Source organism: Sinohyriopsis cumingii, chromosome 11 (assembly GCF_028554795.1).
Source record: "Sinohyriopsis cumingii isolate HCF-2022 chromosome 11, ASM2855479v2, whole genome shotgun sequence".
In the NCBI taxonomy this organism is placed as follows: Eukaryota; Metazoa; Mollusca; class Bivalvia; order Unionida; family Unionidae; genus Sinohyriopsis; species Sinohyriopsis cumingii.
Window position 1 is genome coordinate 27,554,002 of NC_142971.1, and position 18,187 is coordinate 27,572,188.

The 18,187-nt window shown below is 34.9% G+C and overlaps 1 protein-coding gene across 1 annotated transcript in view; it reads right to left on the minus strand.

Moving 5' to 3' along the window:
• Nucleotides 1–4,859: 4,859 nt before the first annotated feature.
• Nucleotides 4,860–18,187, minus strand: part of LOC149787817 (uncharacterized) — a 114,413-nt gene continuing 101,085 nt past the window's right edge. Inside the window, exons 10-11 of the mRNA XM_089975673.1 lie at nucleotides 17,351–17,452; nucleotides 4,860–5,988 (exon numbers count right to left, since the gene is read on the minus strand). Of these exons, the coding sequence (XP_089831799.1) occupies nucleotides 5,795–5,988; nucleotides 17,351–17,452 (296 nt within the window). The 3' untranslated portion in view covers nucleotides 4,860–5,794. The remainder of the gene's footprint in view (nucleotides 5,989–17,350; nucleotides 17,453–18,187) is intronic.

Genomic DNA, 18,187 nt, shown 5'->3' on the forward strand with positions numbered 1-18,187 from the left:
TTGCATGTATTCCTGAGTGACAACTGGGGATAGCTAGACACATACATAATGTTTGTCATTCCCTTTGCCCAGGGTCTAATTCTGCAAGACAAAAACAGAGCTGCCAATATATACAGGTCCAGCCAGATACACTTCCTGCATTATGAACTTAGATGTATCATGCTACACACTATATGAAAATTAATGTGTAAGAAGGCCTTTTAGCCTATACAAAATAAAGTACTGCTATTAATACTTACGAAGTTGATGCTATATAATATCAATTCTAATAAAAACCTACCTGCAGAAAAAACCAATAGACTACCTATACAGGTAAAATCATCAAAGCAATGCTTATAATAACTATAAAGTGGACACTAGGACTAGATTATGTATTGAAAATATACCTGTATGTATCTAACCACAGCTGAAACTGTACAACAAATTATTTAGTCTTCTACAGCAGACATATTAACTGCTCATAAAATAAAGTTATAACAACATGAGAGGGTGTGATAAGTGTCCTTAGCAAATACATACAAGTTGCAATTTTATGGGAGAGCATGATAAAGTTTAAATATACAAAAGGCAAAAACTCTGTCATGGAAATTTTTTTTAAAAATAGTTGGAAATTTATGTTTGGAATATACTTTCCTTTGAAGAGAAAACTCCTCCAACTTGCTTCAACATCAAAATAACATCCAGAATATTTTAGGTTGTTTTGTGAGGCTTCTTGAGAGAGACTGCAACTCTGCATGATCAGAAGTATTAACTTAATTACTCACATGATTGGGCACCATTTACAGTATCAAGGAAAGATTACTGCAACCTTTTTCAGCAGGTAACCTTTAACTTAATCACTAAAATGGTTTAACTGTGAGGGCATGATATGTGAGGTAGCAATAGTTTTCCAAGGGTAACATGACTGGGTAACATATTTCAAGATGAAACAGGCCATTAACCTACATAATAGCTTGTTGTGCCATTGACCTTGAGGTAGTGGGTATGACTGTGAATATGTGAAAAGCTGTCTATCTATCTATCTATCTATCTATATATATATATATATATATATATATATATATATATATATATATATATATATATATATATATATATATATATAACACGGGATTACATTTTAGCTAAATATCTTCACTGATTCAAAATAGGTGTATATGGATACAAGTCATTGATTTATATTCTTTGTTGCTATAGACACAGACCTATGACTATAGGGTTGAACAGTACATCAGCACAATCCTGCCTCTATTGTGTCCAGCATAAGTTAGGCAGCAAAAATAGTACAGATCAAAAATTATCTGGAAGGCAAACCCCTCTATTCAAAAGTAATAACCAAATTTAAATAGAAAGGTGTTGCAAAACTCCCAAAATATGTGAAGATAAAGGCCAAAAGGTGAAAATTCTTAAAATGAAAAGTCAAAAGTTTCTTTAACCCTGACCTTGAAGCAGGAGCCATGGCTATGAAATGTGACACACTATCCAGACATGATATATAACTGGTTCAAGTTTCATTAAGACCTCTTCAGATACTCAAACATTGTACTCTGAAGAAGTTAACAAGTCACTGTCACATTTTCCCTTCCTGTGACCATCACCTTGAGGCAGGAGGTGTGGCTATGGTAAATATAGTAAAAATATTGTCGAGAAATTTATTGCTTGGGTAAATACTCAAGGTAAAAGCACCATAAAAATTCAATATGATTGGAAGCATCCAATTTTGGCACCATGAAAAAAACCTGCTTATATACTGCATATGGTCCTACTATTCCTTAGTCTATAACAAGAAACTGACATTAGTTACACTATATCCATATCCATACTTCTTTTATAAGTATTCAGGTATGTAAAACTCACTAAGTGTATAAAAATCATTTCAAAACATGGCAATATAAGCTATACTGAAAATATGCAGAACCACCTTCTATTTTGTTCATATATGACTCTTGCTGACACATCTAAAGTTCTCAAAATGTCTGGAAAATTCTTAGAGACTCTTTCTTATGTCAGAAGTTCAATAAAACAACCTTTCACATGGCTGAGTCTAGGAAGTCATCATTATTAACTTTTATATTTCTATAATAGCTTAAGAGTTTATTTTTGGTGAGTAAAATTGTTTAGTACTTGCCTGACTGGGTGAGTGAAAATGTTTAGTACTTGCCTGACTGGATGAGTTAAAATGTTTAGTACTTGTCTGACTGGATGAGCAAAAATGTTTAGTACTTGTCTGACTGGATGAGTGAAAATGTTTAATACTTGCCTGACTCAATAAGCAAAAATGCTTAGTACTTGCCTGACTGGATGAGTGAAAATGTTTAGTACTTGCCTGATTGGGCAAGTGAAAATGTCTATTACTTGCCTGACTCAATGAGCAAAAATATTTATTACTTGCCTGACTCAATCAGCAAAAATATTTATTACTTGCCTGACTCAATGAGCAAAAATGCTTAGTACTTGCCTGACTGGATGAATGGATTTGTAGAGATTTTTCAACCAGTGCATTACCTGTGTGCACCCTTTAATACAAGTACTGGTACTTCAAGCTTTAAGATCTACACAATCAGATGAATGCAGCTGGTTTCAAATGCTAACTTAGCATAATAAAAAAGCTACTTTTTTTAAAACTAAAAGATATACTTTATAAATACGTACCTACAAAAAAGTCTTCCAATTTAAAGAAAGTTTTACATTAATGTCTTAAAGGTGGAGTTTAATTACACCCAGTAAAATAAACTTTGTATCAGCTTAAGATTTTTCATCACAGGTACTGTAATTGGAGGTTTTATAAATCAGAGTTTGTCACTTTCAACATTGACTGAAAAAGAGCTGTATTCATCTAATTTTAAAATTTCAGGTGCAAACTAAACCTATTCACACAAATCTACCATTTTAAAGAACATAAATTAACAATGAAGACATTTTATAACTATTTTGCCCACAGTATCAATAAATTAGAAACGTGTTAAAAAATCATTGATAAATCCCCCACCAACCGGATCTAAACACAAAAAAGGTTCAGCATATGCAATTAGAAAAATTTTCTCAGATAGTGAGTCTAATTTTAAGAAGCAAAATTGGTTTTATTCATGATTCTAGAATGAGAGAATGACATTGTTACAGAATGCAAATCAAGAAGTTATAAAGTACATTACTCACCATCAGCTTACAGATACATATTTTGTGAAAAACAGCTGCTGTTTGGAGATTACCAAAATGGAAATTTGGACTCAATACGTAGTATGTACAAGTTTCAAAATAAACATGTAGTTTTACTGTGCACAAGTTTTAAAAGTTTATATTAATAGTAAGTACTTGTTGAAAATAATAACTACTAGAGTCCTGCAAATAGTCTCATCTGCATGTCATTCCATGATCTATCTCTAACATACCTAATTTTCACTACACTGAATTATAACCTTGATACTGTCATTGCTATATCTATCTATGTTTAGACATTTGTTACCACAAGTGAGACAACAAGAATCATATATTGCACAAGGACAACTTGATATTTGTGCTATATCTATCTATGTTTAGACATTTGTTACCACAAGTGAGACAACAAGAGTCATATATTGCACAAGGACAACTTGATATTTGTGCTATATCTATCTATGTTTAGACATTTGTTACCACAAGTGAGACAACAAGAGTCATATATTGCACAAGGACAACTTGATATTTGTGCTATATCTATCTATGTTTAGACATTTGTTACCACAAGTGAGACAACAAGAGTCATATATTGCACAAGGACAACTTGATATTTGTGCTATATCTATCTATGTTTAGACATTTGTTACCACAAGTGAGACAACAAGAGTCATATATTGCACAAGGACAACTTGATATTTGTGCTATATCTATGTTTAGACATTTGTTACCACAAGTGAGACAACAAGAGTCATATATTGCACAAGGACAACTTGATATTTGTGCTATATCTATCTATGTTTAGACATTTGTTACCACAAGTGAGACAACAAGAGTCATATATTGCACAAGGACAACTTGATATTTGTGCTATATCTATGTTTAGACATTTGTTACCACAAGTGAGACAACAAGAATCATATATTGCACAAGGACAACTTGATATTTTGCTATATCTATCTATGTTTAGACATTTGTTACCACAAGTGAGACAACAAGAGTCATATATTGCACAAGGACAACTTGATATTTGTGCTATATCTATGTTTAGACATTTCTTACCACAAGTGAGACAACAAGAGTCATATATTGCACAAGGACAACTTGATATTTGTGCTATATCTATCTATGTTTAGACATTTGTTACCACAAGTGAGACAACAAGAGTCATATATTGCACAAGGACAACTTGATATTTGTGCTATATCTATGTTTAGACATTTGTTACCACAAGTGAGACAACAAGAATCATATATTGCACAAGGACAACTTGATATTTGTGCTATATCTATCTATGTTTAGACATTTGTTACCACAAGTGAGACAACAAGAGTCATATATTGCACAAGGACAACTTGATATTTGTGCTATATCTATCTATGTTTAGACATTTCTTACCACAAGTGAGACAACAAGAGTCATATATTGCACAAGGACAACTTGATATTTGTGCTATACTTTACAAATAAATTAGTTCTGCCTATTAATAAACACCTACATGCATTTCAAATCACATCCTTAACATGTAGCTCTCTAACTCACTAGTTAGGGTCCATAAATGCTGAATTTTTTTTCTACTGAACTGGGTTATAGCAAGGATGATCAAAAATTCAAATCACAGTAAAACAATTATCTAGATCCAAGGGGGGGGGGGGGAGACATATATTTTGTCCAGATACTTGATTCTTCAGGTTACTGAATTTTGGTGAAAAGCAGAATTTTAAATGGAAATATGTGGAATAAAAGGGTCATACAACAATTGTACATTTGACTCTGAGTATCATGAACTATTTAAATATTATTTATTAATAGTCTGCACACGTTTGACATGTTTAAGCGAAGATAAAGTTGAAGCAATGCAAATATTATTTTGATACTTTAATTAATTACTAAAACTGATTCTAAGATTTTACATTTGTGCTTCACATATAAGAGCTAATCTGACAATACATGATGGAATGATAACACTGGTGTGACAGACAGCCACCTTATGTCTGACCTTCTGAACACAAGTATCAAAGGGCTCTGATAAAGGAAAACTCAGCTGGCATGGATTCTATTTATGCCTATGCTGGTAGATGATTATCTATTATCACCTGTTAAATTGCCACAACTACAGAATGCCTCATTCGACTGTCCAGGTTCTTTAATCTCCTTTGATTAGCCTGGGATCTCAGTACAAATTAAAAGTACAGCTGCACTCATTCAGAAACAAATGGATTAAGAATAAACTTTCTCTCTTTAAATTTCCCTCTCTTCCTCCCTCTCTCCTAATTACATTTATTTTGACTTTAAAAAGATTTAGGTGTACATATTACCACTATAATTATAATTGTATGAGACTATATTCAATTGTGTTTTTTCTGATTTATATTACTCTGTTCTCTGTAGGTGCAGTGAATGGCAAATTAGTTTCATTTATAGATACATGTGTATACTGTAATGTGAAGGACACAACAACAGTCCATATGAGTGAATAATCTGGATAATTGACATTTTACTTTATGTTCCCTTGACATATTTAACATACATACTGTGCATAGTACTAAATTCTTCAAAATAAATATTATTCCTTATAACATCTATCATCCCACTGACAGGCTTAACATTGTCAAGTACACTGTCTTTTGACCATGAACCTTCATCTTATACTGGCTCCTCCCACTGCACCAACCAGATCATCATCACTGTCTTCAGTTGGTCTCTGTTGCTGTTGTGATGGCGTCTGTTGCTGTGGTGATGAATTATGTCCCTCCTGGGAACTGTGAAAAATATGGCTGCTATCACTGGTTCTCATACCTGGGGAATAAGGGGGTGGAAGCTCACTAAAGCTCTCTGAAAGAAAAATGAAACCTCCTTTTTATAAAACCTGTCCTTTATTTACCTAGAAAAGACATATATAAAAAACTTTAACAATAAGGTTAACCTAGGGTATCGATGGACATAGCTCATGGATGCCAAAATGATCACTATGTCAAGCTTCCAACAAGGTTGGCTCCATAAAGAAGGCAGGCTTGACAAAAGGTCGCTTGTGAAGATCTACACTTAATAATAATAATAATGATAATAATAATCATAATAATCCAAACCTTTTCTCACCTGTGACAATGTTGCTGCAACCCTAAAATTATATGCCTGAATATCAAGTGTGAGTTTGACCTCTGATATTTTAACCAATCTATTCCTCTCCTAATCTGTGATAAATCTGATAACGATACATGTATGGAGAGATGAAGATATAGCTACTTCTTGCAGATTGTGTTACAACTCTATGGTCATGAACTAAGAAACAGAAAGAAATAAAACCAGCAAGTTTTGAAAAACTGAAAGAAGAGTTTAATTATCAACATTATAAATTAGAATGTGATATGAACATTCAGTATTATGAAGTGAATCCAGAACAATCAAGAGAAATTTCTATGAAAGATCTACTGAAGGAAAAAGTTCTGTATAAATTTCAAAACTGGAAATGTACTGGTTTGCTAAGAATCATGATGTTGTCAAGATGGAGGCTTCCAAAATGCCTTTAAATAATTCACAACAGTTCCAGAATAATATTATAGTCCAAATAATGAGCACTTTCTACTTCCACTGAACTGTCCAAACAAATGTTTTTCCTCTCAAATAATATTTAAGTACAACATAAAACACACCTGCAAACTTAAAACAGGAACACAAGAAATGAGGATGACTCCAAAATCGGAATGAATTTGATTGCTCAGTTCTCGCCTTATACACACCTATTACGACTATATTTCACAACATACCTTGACGTTACATATCATTACACTCCATTCATTCTGAAATATGCCTATTCATGTGATCTAGCCCAATCAATGGGAAGTTACTGAATTCTTCTAGCATCATCTAAGCACCATCAGCCAATGAGAAATTAAGCCAAAGTTGTCATTATGACTATTAATACATGTAGTTCTTGTCAACAAATACAAAAGCATCGTTTTTATAGAGCTTATGCAATTTTATGTTCTTGAAAGATTCACGTCACGTAGGCAAAATCGAACTAAAGATATTTCTGTATAATTTACAGCCATGAACAATTTATTTTTAAAAATTAGATAAATTTCAAAATCGTGTACTATTAGCCCTGTGACCTTGACCTCTAATGCCAGGAATCAAGATCCCCAATGAAACACTATGGACACTGGCGAGTCTGATTAAATTGCTAATTCCCATTACTAGACACATGATACAAATCATTTTCCCAAAAATATAAGAAACCAATTTTTTCATAGTAAAATATGTTTCCTAGATAACAAATGACTGCTCATAAAATATTAAAAATCATCAACTATTTTCAAATTCAAACCTCCCACGTACTTTGGCTTGTTTTAGCTTTATATCCAGTGTGAAATATGGGCTATGTTCAATACATATCAGGAAAGGGACAGAGTCTTAAAGAACCAGATGCAGTCTTAAAGAAGGTGCTGAGTAAGCAGACCTAGCAGGCAAAGATTGGACTGAAGACTGAGGGGTGAATGGACCATTCTCAGTCAATCAGTTTATTGCATCTGGATGAGTCTGCTAAAACACTGTGATTGCACTGGATGTAGCAGATTCTAATGCTGATTTGTTAATGACTACAAAACCAGAGAAACCAATTTTTTTCCAAGTAAAATATGTTTCTTCAATAATACTTACTCAATCATAATACTACTAACTTGGAAATCCAGCCCTCCCAGGCTAAAACATTTTAGCTAAGAAGCTAAAAGTTATTTGCCCACATACGTGACAGTTTGATAGAATGATCTAACATTGATTCAGGAATTGGCACATAATCCCATAAATACTTCAGTTACTAGGAGTAGGAGGCATGCTCTCCATATGGATGTAACTGCAGAGAGGAAGGGAGGGTGCATAAGAAACCAAACTGGAGCAGAATGATCCCCTTTTCTGTGCTTTAATCGAAATTGATTCTCAAGAACTGTGGATTTTAAGTTCTAATGGATCATCAGAACTGTTTCCCCAGAAGAAGCACCCATATTAAGTGGATACTGTGGCACAACAGGAGCAAGCAGTGTGCAATGTGGCACGATGGGTAGACTGAGCCGTAAGAGTGCCAGTGCACTGATGTCAGTACAGCTTACAGTATTCTGATCAACATAAGCAGGCTCAGCTTCATTATTGACCTCATGCAGTCAGATTTAGATGGCAAAGTCCGATAATGATGCAACAGAGCTTACAGTATCCTCCAGAACTTTGTCAAATTCTTTATGTTAGTAGCAGGTTATAGGCTATGTAATTTACAAAACTATTCCGTTTTGCACAGTGCAAGATGGAATCCGACTTGCTCACTGATGACAGCTTACTATAACCATGGCTGCTATGTGCCTGTAATGCTCTCCAAGTCAGCCAATCAACTTGACAGTGATAAAAGATGAATGTCAGTTTGTCTTTGTTGATTAGCATGTTAACAAATGCTGAAACTTTGGACCAAGATATTGATGGAGAATGAGGAGGAGAGTGGTAACAAGTGAAATACTTCCTTGACTGATGCTCAGAAGGAAGTCTTCTCTTGTCTGTGAGATCTGGTAAAGACAATGGAGCTTGTGAACATACTTTGTTGCATCTAGGTGAACATGGCAACACTGATGCTGCTCATGTAATCTGAGAGGACAGTCGGAGCATCCACCATACATGCAGAATGTCCTGATTTAAGAGTTGATCTCTGAGTATTCCCTTTGAGTGATAAAGGCATGAGAATGCAGTGATTCTATTTCCTGTGTGTACTGGGGCACAAAACTGGGTACAGGATGCATTGAGTGACCCGTGGCTTATCCATGAATGTGGAGTAGGTAAACTGCACAAAAACTTTCCATCTTTTGACTTAAAACTGTGGTAGTGATCTGTTGCGATCTGAGAAGCATGGCAAAGTTTGGTTTTGATGGAAGAGTGCCATTTAATCTTGCATGACATAGCACATTTTTTGTGCTGAGATGGGTTAGGGGATATTTGATCCACAAAACCAGTTCATGCCGTCGTGCAGGATATCTGCATATGCTTGCTTCAGTTTACTTGAAAAAGGTTTACAATGTATGATGACTGTGTTGGTGAGATAATTTAACTTCCAAACAGTTGCTAAGTAAAGGCTCCTTTTCAGTGTCAATGGCTTGAGAACTAAGTGAAGTGACACTCCCTGGATACTGAGGCATTAAGCTGGGCATTATCTGCAATGAATTCAGAGCTGCCAACCCTCCAGACTGGCAATTAATGAAAAGAGGGTTAAAAAATGAGTGAATTTTGGACACATTTAGCAAAAAAATATACCATGACACTTGCTCTATCCACTTTGATGGTCAGTATACATTATATGAAAATCACAAAATAAAAATAAACACACTATTACACTGATTACATGTACAAATTTATTTGCAGCGAAATATACTGATATACATAAACTTCATGCTATATGGTCATGATATGATGCTGTTGCAGACTTGAACGTCCTCAAATGGTCTATGGTAAATTTGTTCTTGAAACAGATCTGGCTTCTTGCCTGCTGATTAATCTGGGTGATTAAAATTGTTGCAAAATTTCAGCACTTAAGTTTGTCTTATTTTTCCTCACAGTAGGAAATACTCTTTCACTGTCACTGTTGCTTATGTCCTACTGAGAAAGGCAAGTCATGTTGAACAAGAAAACTCGCAAACAATGCTTCAGCAATGGTAGATTGGAGGACTTGAGTAGGTGGCTTCAAGTATTCCAGAGCTGAAATCAGCTGGGGGTGTTCTCAATTTTCCCAATATCAATATGTCTTTTGCTTGCACTGTGCTTTTTCACATCATTCTGCCACATACCCAATAATAATATTATTATATAGTACATGTATGACATGCAAACTGTAAGAAACGATACTAATATTATTATATCATATATATGTATAACAGGTAAATTGTAAGCAATAATACGAGCACCTGTGCACATTCCCAATTCTAAAATTCATAACTCACTACTGTGTGAAAAGCATAATGTACATCGAAGTTTGATGGTCAATGATTGGTGTACTCCAATCTATATTTCACTTTTTGTAGAACACATATCTTTGTCCTCAGAGGTGAAAACATTTTACCTGTAGTGAAGCTTAATTAAGTAATGATATTAATACATAAGATGAAACAGTGAACAGTTAATGGTTAGTGGTGTCAGCACATGCACAGAAAAATATGAACTCAAGCAAATTACAATATATGCTAATCTTTCAATTTCTAAAAAAGTCCTACACTCAAAAAATCTGTCTTCATTAAGTGTTTATTAAAAAAAATTGCAGTTGCTATATGCATGCACATATGCCATTAAAAAAAAATCAGTTGTACCCCAGTTTTCTACACAAGTATTTGTAAAACTTCTGTTTTATATATAGATTATATACTTTACAATGCTTGCCACATGGTAAGCTGTGACAATTATATATTGTTCTACTAACATCATGACTAGCAATACAGGGCCATTATTGGCTTCACTGACCTCTGCTGCTATTCTGACTAGCACTTAACAGGATAAAAGTTATTTTATTCCTAACGAAAGCATATGAGAATTGGAGAATTTTTGGGCATGCGGCATGAATAAGTGAATCGCTATTATGAAATTCATGCCAAAATTGTGAGTGTTGGCAGGTTTGTGAGTGTTTTGTGATACTATGTGGGTAAGACTGAGCCACAAGAATGCCTGTATTACACAGTTTTGGCAAACTGGACAAAGATTGTTTGTCTTTTGGCTGACAGTGAATGAGTCCAGTTATGGCAGAATATGGCCATCATAGTTGAGACTGGATACAGGATATTTGATCTACACAGCTGGTCCGTACCTCTTGTTCAATGGCTGGTGATAAAGCAATCAGGTGTTGAGCCCATGTGGTAAATGGCCTCCAAAAAGGTTTATCATGATCTGACAGCAACAGATGAGTAAAAGCTGTCTCTGATAGCTTAGACCACTCTGTAGTTCATAAACCATGTAGAGTGAGATGCTGATAAGAAACATAGTCATTCCACACTGTGATGTCAGTTTGCAAACTGATAATGTCTTCATCACTGAAGGTGTGATTCTGTGCCTTCCCCTTAAAAAGCCCCAGTACAAAAGCATATTGGCTTTCTGTCCACATTTTACAAGTCTGATATGTGTTCATTGATTGGCAACCAGAGCAAGCTACAAAAGTAGAGTGCTTGTCAGTCCCATGTTTCCAGTGCTTACACTTGGTCTTGCCTATGGTCTAAAACTGTAAGGCAAAATAGAGCAGACAATTTATTCTGGTGTAGCATGACACATAACCTGCTTTATGAATTCAGAGTGCATGTGCATAGCTACACACTCTGACAATTACCTGTAAAAGGGAGCATGTGGCTGCCAAGACAGGTACATTATTAGAGCATTACTATTAATACTTAAGAAATGGATGCTATACTAATAATTCTAATAAAAGTCACATATAGGAAAAGGCCAAATGATCGCCTATGCAAGTAAAATCACCAAAAAGTCCCTTATAGTAACTATGAAATGGACGCTTGCTATAATTAAATTATGAAAAGAAAACTGATCTGTATTTTTCACACTGTGCTGAAACTATACATCAATATAACTGAGCTTTGCATTTTACACACAAAACATCCACATAAAAATGAACCGAAGCGCTACTATTGCTACTTATGAAGTGAATGCTATATCAACTTTAAGGACAATGTTACCTGTAGGAAAGGCAAAATGACAGCCTATACAAGTAAAACCAGTAAAGTGTCACATATATAACTATGAAGTGAACACCAAGACTACATTATTATAGAAAAAGTATTTATATGTATCCAACAATAGTGGAAAGTATACATCAATATTATATGAGTATTTTACATTGAACACTAGACCTGCACATATTTAAATACAGCTATATCAAAATGAGGAGACACAATAACAAACCAAGCAGATATGTACCAAAGGCATCTAAGTGTGTGAGGACAGCAAACTGATGACAATGAAAAGGCTGAAACTTCATTAAAAAAGAAAGAAAAGAAAAGATGTACATGTATAGATGGAGTATACTTCCCTTCAAAGAGAATGCTCCTCCAACTTGCTCTAAGGTCAAAAACTTCCAAATTTTATGTGAATTGTAAGGTCTCTCTGCCTGAAGAGAGACTGCTACCAGGCATATGGGGGCGCTCACCAATTATGTACTTTTATCCTTAAAGTAGCTCACTTTTTATCATGGGGGGGGGGGGAGGCTGGACTTGTTAGAGACTCTGGCACTCATAAATACTGTTCTGTGGGGGGAAATACAAGAGAATTATTCAAAAAGACTGTTTTGATGCTTGCGACTTAAATGTTTCAGCCATACAATCAAAATTAAATCATACAATAATAATACCTATGTTCTCTTTATGGGAGCACTCGCCAGTTATTATGTACTTTTTAGAGAGTGACATATAAGGTGAAGTTGCTTGCATTTGAAACATGCACAGTGGAGAAAATGTTTGCATATCTCTATGCTACTTTCATGTAATGTGGCTGACATTTCTTCGGATATTGTACTTATGGAAACTGTACATTATCTAAGCACTGTGATAACTAAAATGACTGCTCCCTTGTGCTAAAAAAATCACCCTAAATTAGTCTAAAGTAAACTATCTTTAGCACCTGGGAAAATGAACTTTGTGTAACTAGACAATACCGGCTTCTGAAAGAGCAATGGATGAATTACCAAACAATATAAAATGTAAAAAAAAGTTATCGGCTCTTTTTTTCCACAATTTATCTCTGAAGTCCAGGAAGTAAAAACGCCCAAGTGGAGCTAGCAGTTTTTTGAAAGGTGCACATCTGATGCAAGGACAAACTGTATACACTATAACCCATATTACACCCATCAATCATACACCAAAATAAAGGGAACTAAAGGTTCTTGGAACAATACCTAAGATATACAAGGTCTTTTTTAAATAGCCAGTATAACCAGTGAAGAAACACGGGGAAAGTCTTTTTCTTTAAAATTCTAACCGTATGCAAAATACAAAACTGTAGAGTGCCACCTAAGTGAAAAATAGTAATTGAAGCATTCGTGGGGTGTGATGCCAATCCCTATATGAAGGGAAGGTGATACCACTCTACGGAACTGCCACCTAAGCTGGCAGATAACTTCAAGCTTTTTGGCTAAATACTTTTAGCCTGGTAGGGCTAGATTTGCAAGGTAGTAGTAGTTTTCTCCTAAGGTATTATGATCAGGTAACATATTTTAAGAAGAAAATACCAAACAATATTGCTGAGGTTCTGACACTTTGTTTACCTTTGCTTTTGGAGATAACTAATGAAAGTCAAGTACTTGTAAAGAATAAAAATATTCATTGCAGTTAGTGTCTCCTGCCATAATCAAACAACATTCACTTGGCTATCATCTGCAGGAGGCTGATGTGCATGCAGCACTCTTGATGAGACCCAACTCCACTCACATCTTTAAAGGAGGGTAGAAACTGGGCATCCATGCCAGTCATGTGGACATCAATATAAACTGTGACTTCCACTGGCTGATCAGAAGTGGGGATGCCTGGTATAAATCAAGACCAGTTATCCCATTTGCTTAGATTAGGATCTCATGTAATCATGAATCACTGTGTCCAGTGGGCAAAACTTTGAGAGAGATCCCATTGTTGCATTGTGAAGATCCAAAAATTACTGGAATGAAATCTGACTTTCAGCACCAATGTAAAAGGTTTTTCCCATTTGCTTAGATTAGGATCTCATGTAATCACGAATCACTTTGTCCAGTGAGCAAAATATTGACGGAAGGATCATCTTCAGAGATCCCATGAACAAATGGCTCAAAATGAAAATCTCCACTGTTGCACTGTGAAGATCAAAAAAATTCCTGTAATGAAATCTGACTTCCAGCACCAATATAAAAGGTTTCAGATGTATAGAATCTGTGTTGGGGTTTGGACCGAGACAAGGAAATCCCAGTCAAGGGGTTATATTATTTGTCTCCCCACAAGGCTTGCCCGAGTGGAGAGACATATAATGTAACCCCGGGACTGGGATTTCCTTTTCTTGGTCCTAACCCCAACGTAGATAATTTTTCTCACCAAATATTTTCCTTTAATGTAAAAAGAATTCTTCACTTGTGTTCTTGTCCAATGTTTACATGAGGCGCATGAATATAAATATGTTAATGAGGGCTGTGGTGTGACCGTTATGTCCAAAGTCACAGTTTATATATGTGAGCAAAGAAAAATAACAAAGTAAAATGTCACATAGTAATGAGGTATTATCACATTTAATATATGGATGTTATATGAAATTGACAATAAATAATTAATATTTATTGCAAGAAACTGTTTTATTTTCATTAGTTCCAATTTTGAAAAGTTATACTGTAAATAATAAAACGATATTGGCTACTCAGCTCTACTGTAGTTATACTTAGTACAAGCTATAACGAAGAGTAACAACTTGCTTTACTATTCATGGGTAATTAGAGATCTGTGTCACTATCATATATAAGTATTCTTTTCTTTGGAGGAGGTGAAACTGTTTGTGACATACTTGTGTTGTCCTTAATATTGATTGTAAAATTACCCCTGTGTATAATAGACCCTCCAAAAATGGACTCTAGCGGATAACCATGTCCTAAACTTCCAAGTTCACAGATTCTTTGAACATTTATTTTTGTCCTGGAAATATGGCAAGTGCTACAGTGAAATTTGCTTATGGATCAATGTGGTGATGGATAAATGATTCCTTCTGGCTGGTAAGAACATTTTTTGTCATTAAATATTGTAGGTATTTTTTTATTCAGCTGGGGCACAATGGAGATGCTTAAAAATTTAGAATAAAGCATGTTTTATATAACACTTTTCTGGCTAAGTTTTCCATAGTTGTTAAGAGAGTTGGGAGGCTATGAAGTGTATAGGTCTATTGTCTATGTGCATGGATCAGTACTGAAAATTTTATCCTATCTGTAGCAGTCATTTTTCAGGTCAGCGTCATTAAATGTAGCTAAACGTATATAATTTGTTTAGCATAAAGTATTTAAAACTAGTTAGGTAGCTTCAGCTACATTAATGATGCTGACCTGAAAATGTACTGAGCTAAGCCTGTATATATGATAAAATTGACCACGCTGCGTGGAACAAACTAGCATAATACCAAAAAGCTTGACATCGTATGTGTTTGTCTTTGTCTCTCTTGAAATGTTTTTGTATGGTGTGTTCTCAAAGATGGATTTAACTTAAGTTACTATGTTTTTGTTATATATTTGATGCTCTTGCTGTTTGATTTTAGTACAACTATGTCAGGCACAGCAGAAGACAAGGGTTTCTTTTTTTAAAAGTAGTTCTGAGAGCGTGGACACCTTGACTGAGACGACTGGTCTGAGATGACTAAACAGATAAGAAAAGTAAGGTTAGCAAAACAGCTAGATTTCTCTGTCGCATGGGTGGGAAATGATCTTCAAGGCGTGTTCATGTGGGAGACAAACTTGTTGTTTTTTGGTATTTAATGCCAATTTTCAACACAAGATGGGCTATACATGGCAGCCAGTGTAACTGGTGGAGGAAAAATCCAGGAAAACACCAGTAAGAACTACCGACTCATGGGAAGCCACGGCAGTGATCAGTAAATGCAAGCGCTTTAGACCATTTAGCCACCCAGGGAGCCAAATGCAAATTATAATAAAAGTCATTGTAAAGGCACCAAATATTGCTTTCTACCAGCTGTACTTTCTCTTCCATGAGTAAATCTAGTACTTTTCTCTGCTCATCTTTTTCTTTGCTTTTGAGGGAATTGGACTGAGACATTAGTTCTCTTCTGTTTCATCTTCCAGTTTGTCTGCTGCCTGGAAAGACAGCTGACATCCATGTTTCAACCTTCAGCATATCACTGCTTTGTATGAAACCTGTCACCGAAACTGTGCCCCCATTGTCTTTGTACAACTCTGAGAAAATGAAACGGGCATTTATGATGCAGATGACAGCAATGACAACAAATTAAAAGACATTGTTTGTGCTGACCCTATTAATGCTGACATCAAAATATCAGGCTCATATGTTGTCATTAGTTCCAACTTTTGGCAGCAATGCTCATTTCTGCAATACTGACATCTTTTTTGCACACTATGCAATGCACTTTGTATTTCAAGGTCACATCTTTTCTCAGCCACTTAATGAAGTCTTTGTCTTGCAGTCAACCATTGCTGAATGTGCAATTTCAAGGCATTTTGAGACAATTGCTTGTTTACAAGACTCTGTTGCTAATGAACCATCCTTGCTTAGCAGAAACATGTGGTGAAGTAAGAGTCCACAACATTAATTACATCACAAAAAAGGGTTGCTATGCACAATGTCTGAATACTTCTCGTGAATTCTGACAATGGCAGAATAAACTAGCAGATGATGAAAATTTCAAACTGCACTTCCAATCCTTGCACAATATTAAATAAATGACTCTAAAGCAAAGTTTTCCATCATAATTTATTTTAAACAAAATCTCTGAAATTGAAGGATTTTGATCTACCTATGTGAAAAATCAATGACTTTCACGACCTTGAAATGAGGTGATCATTTCTCAGTGACATTAAGTGATTTTTAATGACCATGTGAACTATGTATTCAAGGCAGGAAAGACTAAATTTTTCATCTTTTCAGGATTGCTGGATTTGAGGGAAGTGGAACTTCTTTCTCAGTGTTAATGTGATCAGGAAATTTATTCAAAGAAGATTTAAGTCACAGTTTTTTGCTTGGAGGATAACTTATGTGAAATCCACATGAGGGAATTAAAAATGTGTGTGATTTGCAACAAACAATCTCTAAACAATGGTTATAAATCTGACTTGAATACTGGGAAGAGTAATTGCCAACTTTGGAAAGACCCTCTGTGTCACACATTTTATCTACAGCAACTCCTGTCTATTTCATGTCCTCTCTCTCCTAAATAATGAAGAGACAAACTAAACACACATAACAACATAATATTATTTATAATAACATACATGTTAGGTTAATATGTTTTGGAACAGCCCACTAGCCACAAAACAAATCCAACAGCAAGTCAGTCCTTCCCTCCAATAAATTTCAGTGTGCCATTAACAATTGGAGTGCAACTATGACCTATGGGCAAAGTCTATAGTGATCCCTGTCTCAGTTAATGATCACATGATAAATAATGAAACTATTGCACTGTAGATTTAACTTGAAAAGGACATTTATCTTACCTCCATCTGAATACTTATAGGCTGTATTTGTGTCTGCAGATCTCCTGCACTTTCTCAGTTTTACTCTGACCTGTTGCACAATGTTTCTACATGCTGTTGCACCTAAAAGAAACAGCACACAAGTAAAACAATGACACATGTTTAGAAACAGCTTCTTTGATGGTCACCATTTCTATACTTTGATAGTTATATTTATTGTGACAAGGTTGTCACTTTGACTTATCCATGGAAGTTTTATTTTTCATAAAAAGGTGGACAGCTGTATAAAAAATATATAATCCAAATGTTAATTATTGTAAATGAGGGTGAACTCTCTTAAGTAAGACGTTCTGTATTGACTTTGGTGATGACAGAAATCAAAGATGTAATATTCCAGAAATACTAACAAAGCAACTGAAATTTTTTAAGTTGCAGTGCAAACCTTACCTGTTGCATAAAAACTGCATAACTAAGGCTTCACTTAATTTTACATTCTTGCTGGATCACATAAAGCTACCATGAGAAATTTAACTTTATTAAAACTAAAAACCAATACTCTGTCTTACATGAAGAAATTGTACTCTATTTTCAATAACTTGGTTCTGACTCTTATTTATCATTGCAACACTACAGAGTTGATATCTTTGCACCACCAGTTCATGAAACTCACTCTCACCTTTAGATTTGTTTTGATGGTGACATGGGAGCAACTTTTGTTTTTCAATGAGATAACACTTGTTTACAATTACTTCATTTCCAGAACTGAAAGGTTTCAAAAAAGCAAAATTAACTTTCTGATGATCATTTAGTATTTAAGAATCCTCAACAATCAGTTGCTCTAGGCATCAATTAGTCAAC